General features: G+C 34.7%; 1 protein-coding gene across 5 annotated transcripts in view; it reads left to right on the top strand.

The window, feature by feature from the left end:
• The window catches only part of LOC106868557 (fibronectin type 3 and ankyrin repeat domains protein 1), a 25,814-nt gene extending 12,654 nt beyond the window's left edge, over positions 1–13,160 (top strand). The window contains exons 3-12 of one of the 5 annotated variants that reach the window (XR_016244352.1): positions 406–533; positions 1,986–2,067; positions 2,553–2,627; positions 4,683–4,748; positions 5,486–5,700; positions 7,173–7,342; positions 8,717–8,815; positions 10,125–10,169; positions 11,744–11,837; positions 12,776–13,160. Coding sequence is in view for 3 of the 5 variants with exons in the window: in XM_014913875.3 (XP_014769361.1) it covers positions 406–533; positions 1,986–2,067; positions 2,553–2,627; positions 4,683–4,748; positions 5,486–5,700; positions 7,173–7,342; positions 10,125–10,169; positions 11,744–11,800 (838 nt within the window). In the remaining 2 variants the exon portion in view is untranslated. The remainder of the gene's footprint in view (positions 1–405; positions 534–1,985; positions 2,068–2,552; positions 2,628–4,682; positions 4,749–5,485; positions 5,701–7,172; positions 7,343–8,716; positions 8,816–10,124; positions 10,170–11,743; positions 11,838–12,775) is intronic. The other 4 variants (XR_016244353.1, XM_014913875.3, XM_014913876.3 and 1 more) reach the window with 4 other exon arrangements.
• Positions 13,161–14,004: the final 844 nt, after the last annotated feature.

Here is a 14,004-nt window from a genome sequence, read left to right as displayed (position 1 = left end):
AATCTGCTAGTCCATTGTCCTAGCATAACGTAATGTATAAAGAATAATATATAAAATCAAAAAAGCTTCTAGCAAATGAAATAAATATTTATTTTAATTAGATGCTAAACCAGACTTTATTGTAGAGTGGTCTAAGTTAATAGAAATGACTCTAATATATCACTGGTATTCTACTAATTTATACATGCAGAAGGTGAAAGGCAAGTTTAACACAAGCAAGATGTGAACCCAGAACTTCTACTAAATACTGTAAAACATTGAGTCCAGCACTATCTCTGCCAACCTCTAGTCCTGGCATTCCCACATTTTTAAGTATATTACACTGGTGTGTGTGTGTGAGAGAGAGAGAGAGAGAAAACAACCAACATAATAGCCATTTTATAATGCTTTTTACCTTTTTTATAGGGGATATGGTGAAAATACGATTGTGGAGGACCTTAAACCATATCAGGAGTATCTATTTAGAATTCGGTTCCATCGAAGTGATAATAATTACACTAACTGGTCACCTCCAATAAAAGTTATCACAGAAAGTAAGTAAACATCTTAAGTTGTTTATATTTTACTCTTTCTGTTTTTCTTTTTTATTGGTCCCAACCAGGTGGATGTAGCCATACAGAGGCTGTTACAAACACTAATTGCTATTTTTTTTCATCTTTCATATTTACAAATTTTTGGTATTTTCACAATTGTATTTATTTAATTTATATTGCATCTGGTGACAACTTTGTCACTGGTTACAGGTCCCTAATTGTCCCATTACTAAAAATAAGCAGAGGTCGGCAATACCTGTGCAGAGTTTTAGGTCCAATAAGGCTTGCACAACACCTCGTAGATCCTCTCCACTTTATTGACATTATCCAGATAGAAGCCAGAGCAAGATGTCTGGTGCCAATATGAGTCGCAGGCTCAGGGATGTGGGAGCGCCGTGATCTCTAGCACAAACCAAAGATCCCCAAAATGTTCAATGCCATTCCCTGCATATCTGGTTTTATATCAGAGTGACCTTCTCCTAGAGACATGCTTCAACAGAAGTTGAGGGGTGCCTCACTCCCAGTGGTCTTGCAGCACGCCGGACACCATCCTGGAATTTCTGCATACCCGTGCTATTGCTAGATAGCCATTGAGCCTGCACTAGGTCCATCCGAGCTTTCAACAGGTCTTGTTTTTAATCCTGCTGGGTTTCTAGCAACCCTCCTCACCAGGACAGCCTGGTGGGGGTGCCAGATTAGTCGCCGGCAACCCGACCATGAAACAGGTTGTACTGGATTACATGTTACCAGTAGCACTTATGAGAGCCTCATAAGTGACCTGACATACATACATGTATACATACATACATGCATACATACATACATACATACTACACATATATATATATATATATATATATATATATATATATATATATATATATATTTACACACAAAAATGTTGTAACACTGCTCACAAAATTTGAATACCACTACTGCTGTAAATCATAGTTATGCTAAACACTACATCAAAAATATTTTACAACCACTGACCAAGTGAAGAAAAGGATCAGTGGTTCACTTCTCCTCACTGTCTTTGAGCCATTTCTTTCCCATATGCCACATACCTTATCTCAAACCAACAAGAGAGACTCTGTGCAGTTGCTCAACTTGTTAGATATATTGTAGCCAAATTTACTCCAAATCATACCCCACTATCTCAAAGACAGTACATACTGGATAATGTAATCCTAGATACCCCTAAAAAGATAGGATGGTCATAATTGAAGTGTCTGTGTCTTTAAGAAGGAGTGATCTGAACCAAAACAACAGCATACTTCTTTTATATTCTTTTAGTTTAGGATTTTCTTTAATAAATCTATCCTTTCAACATAAGATTTTAGAAGTAATACCCTTGAATTCTAGTGATTATATTTAAATAAAATTAATCAATTCGATAAAAATATAAATAAAAAAGTTATTTTCATTCAATCCCATCTCTCTCTTCTATAGAAGAACCATACTATGGAGAGAGCTTACACAAAGCTATTCGGAACCGGAGATCTTCTGAAGTTGAGAATGTGCTAAAGTCAGGGTAAAACACTAAGTTTTTTTTTTTTTCTTAACTTTTTTCCTCTTTTGTCTTTTTGTTGAATTTTGTGTCCATTGTTGTACTGCTGCCTTTGAAGGATCTTTCTTTTTAATTCCCATTCCTCAACTTCATTACTTTCACTACCTCTATTGTTATCACCATTTTCATCAATATCTCTATCATTACTGCCAACATCATCACTATCATCCCTAAGTAATAAGTTGATGATGATGTGATGATAATGAGGAAAAGTAATGATGATCATAATAATGTAGGTGATGATAAATAATAGTGATAAAGGTCATGGTGATGATGATCACAATATTTAATCTGATCATTATAATTAAACTGAGGATTATGATGATATTAATGATAAATAATGACAATAATGATGAGTATGCTCATCTTAGCAATGGTAGGGAAGATGATGATGATGATGTTAAGGAAGATAACACTGATGATGATGAGTTTTTCATGATGTATTACAGAACTGTCAAAATTGATGTGCCAGACAATCAAGGTCTAAGTGCATTAATGAATACAGCAAAACGGGGCCAAACTGAGTAAGTACCCACTGTATATATAGTTTTATGGTGTGTATGATACTTAGTGTTGAAATGAAATAGCAAAGTGGGTAACACATAAAACTACTTGCTCTTGTGTCTTTGGGTTCAAATCTACTTTGGATATTTTATTGTGTTTGGATAGGGTACTTAATTTTATCAGTGTTTGGATAGGGTACTTAATTTAATCTCTCAGTTATCCCAGATGTCAGAAATAGTAATCTGATCAAATAAGATAGATGGGCTTCTATTGCCGCTCTGAGTTCAGAATTCTTTCAATGAAAGAGGGGTTTTTTTTCCTCAACAAAAAAATTATTTGCAGCATATCCATTTAGTTTAAGAGCAATCACACATCTTGTCTCAAATACAATCTCAGTTAAAATCAAATCTCATAGCTCATAATCCAAGAACAAAGTGAAAAAGCCAGCCAGATTACGCCTTGCATTTATCTCATTTGAAACACTTTTTAGCTCAGTTGGCTGCTTAGGTGAAAGCTGTCATCCAAGAAAAGCATTAGTGATTCAGATAAATCCCTGTGAGGATAAAAGAGGTTTGTCTCTATTCCTTTTGGCAGTACTCCACCTTTTGTAATTCTGAGTTTTACTGCAAATGCAAGTAGTGGGGAGCAGGAAATGTAACAATAGAACTAGAGGGAAGTCAAATAGTATAAGTGGTATATAGTTTTAGCTTGTTGAAGACTTTAATGTAGGGTGTACTTGAAACTTGTAATCTGAAAAATGTTGTATCAGAGGATTACTAGGTGTAACATGTTAAGAAATTATGAGATTAGTCAAATGTTCTTTGTTTCAATATAGTCAAGAATGTTAGTGTGTGTGTGTGTGTGTAACAGCTGCACTGTTGCAAATATATGTTGAACAATATTTTTGTAAAACATTCTTGAAGCTTAGAGACTTATATAATAAATATGTGGTCATCAGAGTGATGACTTTTTTTAATGGCTTAATCTAAGGTGTAAAGGTAATCAATATCCAAGATTGATAAGAGAAAAGAGAGGGAAAAAAAAAAACTATAACACATGGGTTGCTGCAGTAGTTGAAGATAACCCTTAGACTAGAGAACTGACATAAATGATGGCAGCAAAATGGGATCTGCTAAAGTCACATAAGGACCAGTTGGTTATGTTCATCCTTTTGTAACCATATTTATAATGAAATTCACAGTCTATGAAGAATTTATCAAAATACTATTCTTGGCATTAAGCTAGTGTTTCAAACATAACTTCACAAAAAAATTCTTTTATAAAATTATGATAGAAAGCTTAAACTCAAGCATAAGCATTTCAAAATGCTCAGTTTTGGTTCCAGGTAGGTTGCTATAAAAAGGGTTCAACCAGATGTTGGATTAGGTTGACTCCCAAGAACATGTAGTTTGATGGATTTCTACACAGTTTCTCTCTGTTGAATTTCACTTACAAAACTATGGTCAAGCAAAGCTATGGTAGAAAATTCTTGCCCAAAGTACTGTCCAGTGAGATTGAACATGGAACCATGAAATGACAACGCAAATATTTTAATCACAGCACTTTATCTATACATGTATATGGCTATGCCAGCATGAAAGTTTGAGTGTGTCAACTTATTTTTTTAATGATTATATTAAATAGAATATTTATTCTATTAAACTGCCAAGATTTCAGAGTATTTTCTTTAATTAATTAGTTTGTGTCTCTAATTCTCACTGTTTCTTGCTAATGCATATCTCTGACATACACAGAAGATCAAAATTCCAATGTGGGTTAGGACAGATATTCAGTCAATTTAATTGACCCCAGTACCTCACTGGTATATATTTTATCAACTTCAAACAATTTGAAAGATAAAAGTCAACCTTGATATGGCTTCAGTTGAAAGTTTAAAGGGACATTTCTAAATATAGCACATTTAATCAACTATTTACTGATTCTGTTATCCCAAAATTCAATGGTTTTTATTGTATATTTCTAACAATCAGTCAGTATTGCATTGTATTGTAACTATTGTACATTGTAAAGTGTAGGTAACTACACATCCTGAAATGTTACCCTTTGTATTTCAGTATTATGGAAATGCTATTGTCCTTTAATGCTTCAGTCAATGGAAAAGATGAGTCAGGAAAAACAGCGTAAGTATTTAGAGCATCTTGTTTTATTTATTCGACAATGATTAGCAAAATTCTGGTTTAAGAACCTCATATAGCTCCTCATAACTTTTTTATTTTTTGAAATTTTCAGAAAATGTTTGCAAATTTGTGTTCTACACATGGGAATTCATATAATTATGCAAAATACAATTTTTTAAATTTTTATTTTTATCTGAAAATTCCAAAAAATAAAAAAGTGAAGGATTACATGGCATGCTTAAACCAGAATTTCAGCATGAGTTGGACTGGCCATCGTAATCGGTCAGTTCTTATATGAATTTACTGCCCTCTTAGGTGTGGTTAGAGGACAGTGTCTCACTTGTATATTTTCCTTTGGCATAGTTTCTATGGTTAGCTATCCTTTCTAACACCAACCACTTTACAGAGGTACTGGTTGCATTTTATTGTGAGAGGTTGCTATAGCCTCAACAAGACAAGAACTAAATTTTATGATTATATTTGATTTTAATATTGAAAACAGAGAGATGTTTTTTTTTATTAAAATTTTGTTTTTAAACTGAAATTGAATTTCAGTTCTTATCAAAATTCAGATAAAAGTGTAACTTTGTTCCTCACCAGCAATCCTCTCCTGTTGTCTCTGTTTTGGGACACATGTTAATTTAATTCAGTGTTTCAAACAAAATTTAAAAAAAAGAAAATTGACAAAAACGATATATAAAATAACATTTTTCTTTCTATTTCTTATGGGTTTACCTCAGTTTAATGCATGCCTGCATACATGGCCAATTGCCAGCTGTGAAGATGCTGCTCAATAATGGTGCACTCTATAATGATTTTGATTTGGGTGGTTCTAGTCCATTGCATTATGCTGTTGACAGCTGCAAGTGTGAGCTCATTGAATGGATGATCAAGGATGGAGCAGATGTGAACATTCAAGACAGAAATGCTGGTTGGACTCCATTGATACGATGTGGTGAGTTACATTTTTTTAAAAACTGATCGGAAAGCACATTTATTTTGTGTGTGTGTGTGTGTGTGTGTTTGCTTGTTTTCATAACTGCCAGGTTTAAGATATGTGCATAACATCTGTCCCTTCCAAATGAGGCTGCATATCAAGAATTAAGATGTACAGTCATCAAAAGATCCACAAAGATAAAAATGATCTTTACCAAATTCAATAGGCAACCTTAAACAAAACAAGAGTTCAACATATTTATTTATTTATTTATGTGTTTCAGCCAAGTGGCTGCGGTCATGCTGGTGCATCTACTACTTTCTGGAAAATGTCTGTATTTGATACAGCTAAACCTGCTTGTATATGTTTGGTGATGTTTAGTTGCATAGACAGAAGTTCATATTGAAAGACCTGAACATTCAACACTGAAAATAAAAATCAAACAGCGTTTCAACTTTGTGTAGTATATGTGTGTACGTGCACAAGGGAAGTATGTGAATGTTTGTATGTATGAACCAGCATTCTTTCAGTAACAAACGATGATATATGTCACATCTCAAAAGTCAACCACTAGATAACATTGATAAGTGTATTAATTTGATTTACCATCCATATTCTGTCTGTTGTGTTGCAAATAATTATTACAATCACACACATCAACACAAACATATACATATACAAACTCATTAGAGAAAATAAATATTGCCTGAATGTATCAAGAATATAAAATGACTGCAAGTATATTATAAATACACATTTAAGAGTCTATACATGTACCTAATTTATTTATATTAAGAAATTTATGTAATAAATTTTGAATAGGGAGTTTTTACAACATCAGCTATAAGTCATGTACTGCTTTTTGTGGCTTTAAGTCGTATGAGTTTTGGTTGGTTTCAGTATGGAGAGCAATTGAAAGGAAACGTCACTTTGAAAAAGTTGATATTTGCTTGCCAGTATTTAGTCATGGCCAGCTTTATGTGGCCTTAAGTCATACAAGAAGGAAGGAAAACTTTAAAATTCTTTTGAAGGAAACAAGCAGTCAAGAGATGTTAATTGCGGATAGATTTTTCACGAAAAATTTGGTAATAAAAGAATTATTAAACTAAAAACTTGGTTTTGTACCTTATTTATATATAAAATACTACAATTAGCCATCATTTTTTATAGCAGGAGGCCAGCTAGTAAAAAATAAAAACTGTATATGGATTCTATTTAATTTTAAAAATAAAATGTATTTCAACTCTAACTTTATAAACATACAATCATCATCATCGTTTAACGTCCGCTTTCCATGCCAGCATGGGTTGGACGATTTGACTGAGGACTGGTGAAACCAGATGGCAACACCAGGCTCCAATCTAATTTGGCAGAGTTTCTACAGCTGGATGCCCTTCCTAATGCCAACAATGTGTATATATATTTTTGGGGACACCCTATTTATATATATATATTAATGTGAGGTACGCTTTTGCTGTTTATTTTTTCAGCTTCACTTTCTGGTAAAAAATTAGTTGCTCTTACATTGATCCATAATGGAGCCAATACTGATCTCAAGGACAACAATGGGAAGACCTGTTTAATGGTTGCTGTTATCAATGGCCATCAACAATTAGTGGAAGTCCTTCTGGAGAACAATGCTGATATCACAATATCTACGGTTAGTCGATTGCCACCCCCTTTATTTTCATCATTGATCATTTCCCTCCTTTCATCATAGATTATTACCATTATTATTGTTGTTTAGCCTCAAGTTAGCCCTGATAGAACATACCTTATTCTAAAAGATATCCCAGCTGTTACCAGCCTATTTTTTTAGTATTTCAGAGACTTCATTGCTCAATATATCCTTATTATTTACAATGTTAGCATGTGATTGCATGAAGACTTGACTGCACAGATACTCCATATTTGGCTTAAAGTATAAGTCAAGTACTTGGATTGATGTGATTAACTAGTCCCACCCACTGAAAATTACTAGCCTTGTGTCCAAATTAGAAACAATTATTATTGTTGGCACAGTAGGTAAGAAACAAGAGCTCTAAATGAAATATTTATATTGCCACATTTAGTTATGTTCTATTGTTTTACATCAGTTTTCCCACCTGTAATTCCATGAGTACTTATGATTCATGTTGAAACAATTGATTTCCACAGCTGGAAGCCCTTCCTATTTACCATCTAAATGTAAACTACAAGTGATATCTGTTTTGTATCCAGTCAGCAAAAATGGATCAAGGAGTATTATATGCCTTACTTGAGTAAGGCACATAACACACACCCTGTGGCCTACTAGTACATCACTTCCTCTTTCTGCTTCTACTGCTACAATAACGGCTACTACTACTCAGAGCTGAATTTATGCCAATTGCACTCAACAATTTCTGTTCCATTCACCTCTCCTACTCTCTTCATCTTTGTTGTGTTCCTATCCCAGCCATGCACTACACCATGCCCAGTCCTTCCTTCTCAAAACATTGTTCCTCTGGAATTCCCTCCCTGCTCATGTCTTTCCTGCATAAAGATTCAAGAGGAATGGCTGTAATAATTTTCACTTGAACTCATGATCTTCAAGTTCAGCCTACACTGATATAGTAACCTATAATATTATTGTGTTCCTGCATTCTTGTTTGTTTCATCTGTGTTATGCTTACACCAAGGGAGGTAATAACTTGAATGGAGAACTACAGCGAGAGAGAGAAGTGGAAGGGAGACAAAGAAATGGAATAGTGGAAAAGATAGAAAAGGAAACCATGAAATAGAGAGAGAGGTGGGGAGAAGGTCTATATTATTCTACATTTGTGTTAAAATTGTAAGCACAATTGAAATACTTAACATACTGAAACAGTGCCATGGCCCATAAATTTATGCTTTAAAAGATATATCAATGAATAGTTAAGTTAAAGTGAAATAACCTTAGTTAGTAAATAGTTGTGGAAATGACACTTTTATTTTTAAAGTGTTCCAGACCAAAACCTGTAACCATATTGGGGCAATGGTGTTATCCTTTTCTTTTTCTTTTTTTTTCTGTTAGGTTTAAATGTTTATTGATATTTAAAAATAAACAGATACACATACCAGCAGAAGGGAAAGTAGATATGATAGTTACTTAGACAGACAAATTGACAGCCAGGTAGGTAGACTATCTTACTGATATATCCAAAGAATTTTATTAATCTCATGCCTATGCATGCCTTTCAAATTGCATTCAGTTCATACAGTTTATAAAGTATTTTCTGTGATCATATACATGCCATTCATATTGCATTCAGTTCATCCTAATACTTGACCAGTTCATTATATTATAATGGGAGACAAGGTTCTGGATAGCGGTTGAATATCGCCTTTCTCCCATTAATTTCTTATTCTTCATGCTGTTAAGGCTCCAGCAGTCGAGTAAAGAAGTATCAGGCTAAACGCAGGTTCTCCATTAGTTTTTACTTACAATATATACACATATGTGGTATGTTGCTCTTTTGCAGCCATTTCATGCGGTATGTATTCATCGCTCTCCATTACGCGGGCCATGGTCTCAGGAGATACGACAAGCGGACTAGCCTTGTGCTTTTCGTCACCTGGACTACATTTCCCAGTTCACGAGTGACATTTGGCACATACCTAGAACAGAAAACGTGACTGTTGACGCACTCTCTTTCTTGTGCCTGCTACAATTATTCTGTTTTTGCACTGCCGTACTCAGTGGGGAGCCCTTATAGCGGCCCAAGCAGTCAGCGCCATATTGGGTGAGATCTCGCAGCAGCTGTTGCCATCTCCGAGACTGGAGCGAGACCTCACCTGCATCCATTTGCCATGTGCAAGCTCACAACGAGGCTCATGATGGCAAACTATATAAAAGGAAGAAACCACAAGGTTTGATCTCTTTTTTCCCCCCCGCATCTGCTCGCAGAGCACACTTCACTGGCTGGGCCCCTAGGCTAATCCGCTTGTCGTCTCTCCTGTGGTAATGGGCCCCCGTAACAGAGAACAACAAATTCATACCGCATGAGATAGCTGCTGAGAGGAACGTACCGCCCCTTTGTATATATTGTAAATAAAAACTAATGGAGAATCTGCGTTTTGCTTAATACTTCTTTACTCGACTGCTGAAGCCTTAAGCAACATGAAGAATAAGAAATTAATGGGAGAAAGGCGATATTCAACCCATATCGAGAACCTTGCCTCACATTATAAATCAATAGATTGCCTGACTAAATGTCTTGAGCTTTCTTAATCACCCTATGACTCTTCAACTAAAAACCAAATATAAACTTGGACCTAAGAGGTCAATGTTCAATAAAGTAAATAACTAGGGTTGATTTAATTGATACATTATTCTAGTCCTATCTACTAAAGATGGTTTGATCACTTCAAAAGAAATCAATATTGTATATGAATAACCTTATACACTTGTTTTTGGAGTTTTTTTTTTTTCCCCCTTTCAGAGTGGTCGTACAGCATATGAAATGGCTGTTTCTCTTGAAAAAAGGGTAAGTAAATTTTAAAGATGGAATGGGTCATCTTCATGCTTTTTACATCATCCCTGATTGAATAGCCTCTACAATCATTTTCTTACAATTAGTTTGGGAGCTGTTAACAGGAATACTTTCAGAAAGCATTTATAAGCATCTTGACAACCAGAATTTACTTCCAGAAGAACAGAAAGGTTGCAGGGAGAAGGCTAGAGGAACACATAATCTAACATACATTGACAAAGCAGTTTTAAAATAAGTGAAATCTAGAAAAAGTTTAACAATAGCAAGGACAGATTATAAGAAAGCATATGACATGATTCTACATTTATAGATAAGTGAATTCTTGAGAATTTTCAGTATTGCAGACAACATAAGAGAGTTAATTAGCTATAGCACGAAGAAATGGAAATTAGATCTTTACTCAGATGATACAGCCTTTGGGAAAGTTAATACCGTGAGAGGAATTTTCCAGGAGACTTCTTATACACTTTAATGTTTGTGTTATGTTTAATCCCCCTCAGTTTAGCATTAAGAATTCAAAGGTAGGGTGTCAGTTTAGAGATAATAAAGATAAAAATTAACCATTTGCTCTACATCGATGACTTGAAGCTCTTTAGTAAAAATAAAAAGTGATAGATTCTTTAATACAAACTGTAAGATGCTTAAGCAAAGATATAGGTATGAAATTTGTCATAGATAAGTGCACACTACTAATCATAAAAAAGGGAAAGGTAGTCAGCAGTGAAAGCATTCAGTTACCAGACGACCAGACATTAAAATCACTGAAAGGAGAAAGCTACAAGTATCTAGGAGTATTAGAATCTGACAGAATACTAACTATAGAAATGAAAGAGACTAATACTTTGTTATCAACAAAAAGAACAGCAAAGTTGGGATTTGAACTTAGAACATAATGAGCAAGAATAAATAACACAAAGCATTCTGGCTAACTCTTTAATAATTCAACCAACTTGTCTTTATAACAGCAACAGTAATGTTTTCTGGTTTAGGCACAGTTTTGAGGGGAGGGGATTAGTTAATACCATTGATCCCAATGCTAGATTAGTACTTTGTTTTATTGACCATAGAGAGATGAAAGGTAAAGTTGATCTCAGTGAGATCTGAACTCTGAATGCAAAGATTCAGTGCAAATAACACAAAGCACTTTTTCTGATATTCTAATGACTGTGCTGATCCAATAATAGATATTTATAGTGTTAGTGTTAATGGTGTAGGAATAGTAGCTCCATTTTACTAATCAGCTTTGCTTCTGAAGCTCAATGGCAACAGATGTGCATAATTGTTAATTCGTATGATTGTGGTTGGATATGGATTTGAGAAGGTCATAGCCCAATTATTGCATTCCTAGACTTATAATGGAAGGCATTGCAGATGTGACCATCATGTAGAATATGACTTGAAGACAATTTGACTGCACAAAGGCTATCATCTTGTTGAATTGTTAGTTTCTTGAATATGTTGGTACATATCATACACTTACTCAGATTTCTCCTGACACTGATTTATATGTTGGTACATATTTGGTTTGTTGTAGATGATGTTCTTACTTTTTTTTCTTCATTTGCCAGAAAATTATAGATACCATGGAGAAATTTATGAAAAAACGTGGAATAAAATTTTTCTAAGGAGTGAAGCGGTAATGTTAACACGGCATTGATTAAGGTATGTACCTGTTTGCATATTCTTAGACATTTCTTTCTTGGAACTTCTTCTAGCCTTTCTTTCCATCTCTTAATTTATCTATCTATATATATAAAGATGAGAATGTGTGTCTCTGTGTGAATCCCTAAAACTTGAAAACTACACAACCAAGCAGCATCATGCCACCCCATGTCTTTGAACAGGGCATTAGGCTCAATTCAGATGGCTATGTGAAACTGCTGGAGACTGCAGTCAAACTCTGGCAGGAGAGAGTTACTGCTGGAAGGCCACGTGTGTAGCAGAAGGGTTCAGCTCCTTGTCATACCTCCAGAAAGAGTCAGTAGTGGTTGTTAGAGAATTTGTACAACTTGACCAGCCCCAATTTCTGGCCTCGTAATTCCCTCAATTGTAATCCCATGGATTACTATGTGTGGGGCATGGTTGAGAAAGACACCAGTTGTTCTGTCTAAAACACCAAGGCCAAGCTGATGGTTAAGATCAAGGAAGTGTTCAAAGACCTTCCAAGGGACACAGTGAGGGATGCATGCACCCGGTTCTAGAGTTGTCTTGAGGTTATGATGAAAGCTGAAGGCAGGTACTTTGAGTAAAGTGTTATTTCCTCACCATAATTTAGTTGATGTTTTTTGAATTTTTAAAAATACTTTTAGGTTTGGTTCGGATATAGTGTTTTCTTTTCCTTTTATATGAACCATCAAATTTAGCCCAAACACCCTGTATGTATGTGTGTTAAGATAAGTAAATAACCAATGTATACATATTAATAAATTTGATCCTGCCTTCTTTCATTCACTGTCAAAGGTGTTTATTTGGATGAAAGAGGGATCTTGAAATTGCTCTCTGTATGGAAAGAAATACTTGAAATTTCCCACTGTTGCTTTGTAAATGTATTTTTTGATTATTCATAAACCTCATTTTTTTTTTTTTTTCTAATTTATCAGAATTGTAATGGTAACAAACTCAACAAGCTGGACATGCATTCGAAGAGACTTTCCTTTTCAGTCACAATATCTGTATATCTTCATATAATGGATTGAATCAAATCTTGCCCATTTGCCTGCAGTCACAGAATCTATTTGACATGGTTTAAATTGTTAAATCTGTCCAAACAATGTGTGTCACTGAATCTTCCAGTTTTAATGGCATCAAGTTTTGTATATTTTTGTTTTCTCAACTTCAGCCAGCAGAAGCAGACAATATTTGTGTAACAACTTATGTATTTTTATCATGTGAAAATTCTAGCCTATTCCAAAAAAACTGTTATGATAAAGTTATTTTCCTCACCAATAAATTGTCATATACAAAATAAAATTATTATTATTATTATCCAATTGATTTGCATTTTATTTCATCTGCTCGGAAATTTCCAGGAAGTAAATCTTCCCCCTCATCCACTTCCTTGGAACTTTCATCCCCTCCTCGGAACTTTGCAGGAAGTAATTTCTCCCACTCCTCCCATTCCTTGGAACTTTCCAAGAAGTAATTCGCCCCTCATCGGAACTTTCCAGGAAGTGATTCCTCCCCTTCTCCCCTTCCTTAGAACATTTCAGGAAGTAATTCGCCCCTCCCCCGTAACTTTTCTGGAAGTAATTTTTCCCCTCCTCCATTTATTAATCACTTTTGATTCAAACTTTGTATGAATAACATGAGAATTTTATATTCTCAAATAATATATGCTTATACAAGAAAATTTTAATTAGTATTATGCAATCGTTGACAGGTTTAATAAAGCCACAAAAATGAACTTCATTTAATTTATGAACATTTTAGAAAAAGTATGTTACTTTTAATAGCTGAAGTTATACTGAAACAGCCAGCAGAATAAAACAAAGAATCCATCAAAAGCAAGAGAATCTGAATGCTGCAGGACCATCACAGCTTCAGCGTTTCAATGAGATAGAAAAGTTATAGAAAAAGGTAAAGAAGCGGGTGGGGTGGGGGATTCAACAAAAAAGGAAATTCAGGAATTCGAGTGAACGGTATGATTATCTAGCTAAATAACCGGAAGCGATTTCATTATTTATCTGAGGTTTCAAGGTTAACAGAAGGTAAAATACATTCTAAGTTGGGGGAAAGAGGTACATGTAGGGCTGCTAGAGGTGGAATTTGAACTTAGAACGTAAAGGCGAACGAAATGCCGCTAAGCGCTTTGCCCGGCGTGCAAAAGACT

The sequence above is a fragment of the Octopus bimaculoides genome, chromosome 14, assembly GCF_046866305.1.
Source record: "Octopus bimaculoides isolate indiv1 chromosome 14, ASM4686630v1, whole genome shotgun sequence".
Lineage (NCBI taxonomy): Eukaryota > Metazoa > Mollusca > Cephalopoda > Octopoda > Octopodidae > Octopus > Octopus bimaculoides.
This window is presented reverse-complemented; position numbering and strand designations above follow the sequence as displayed.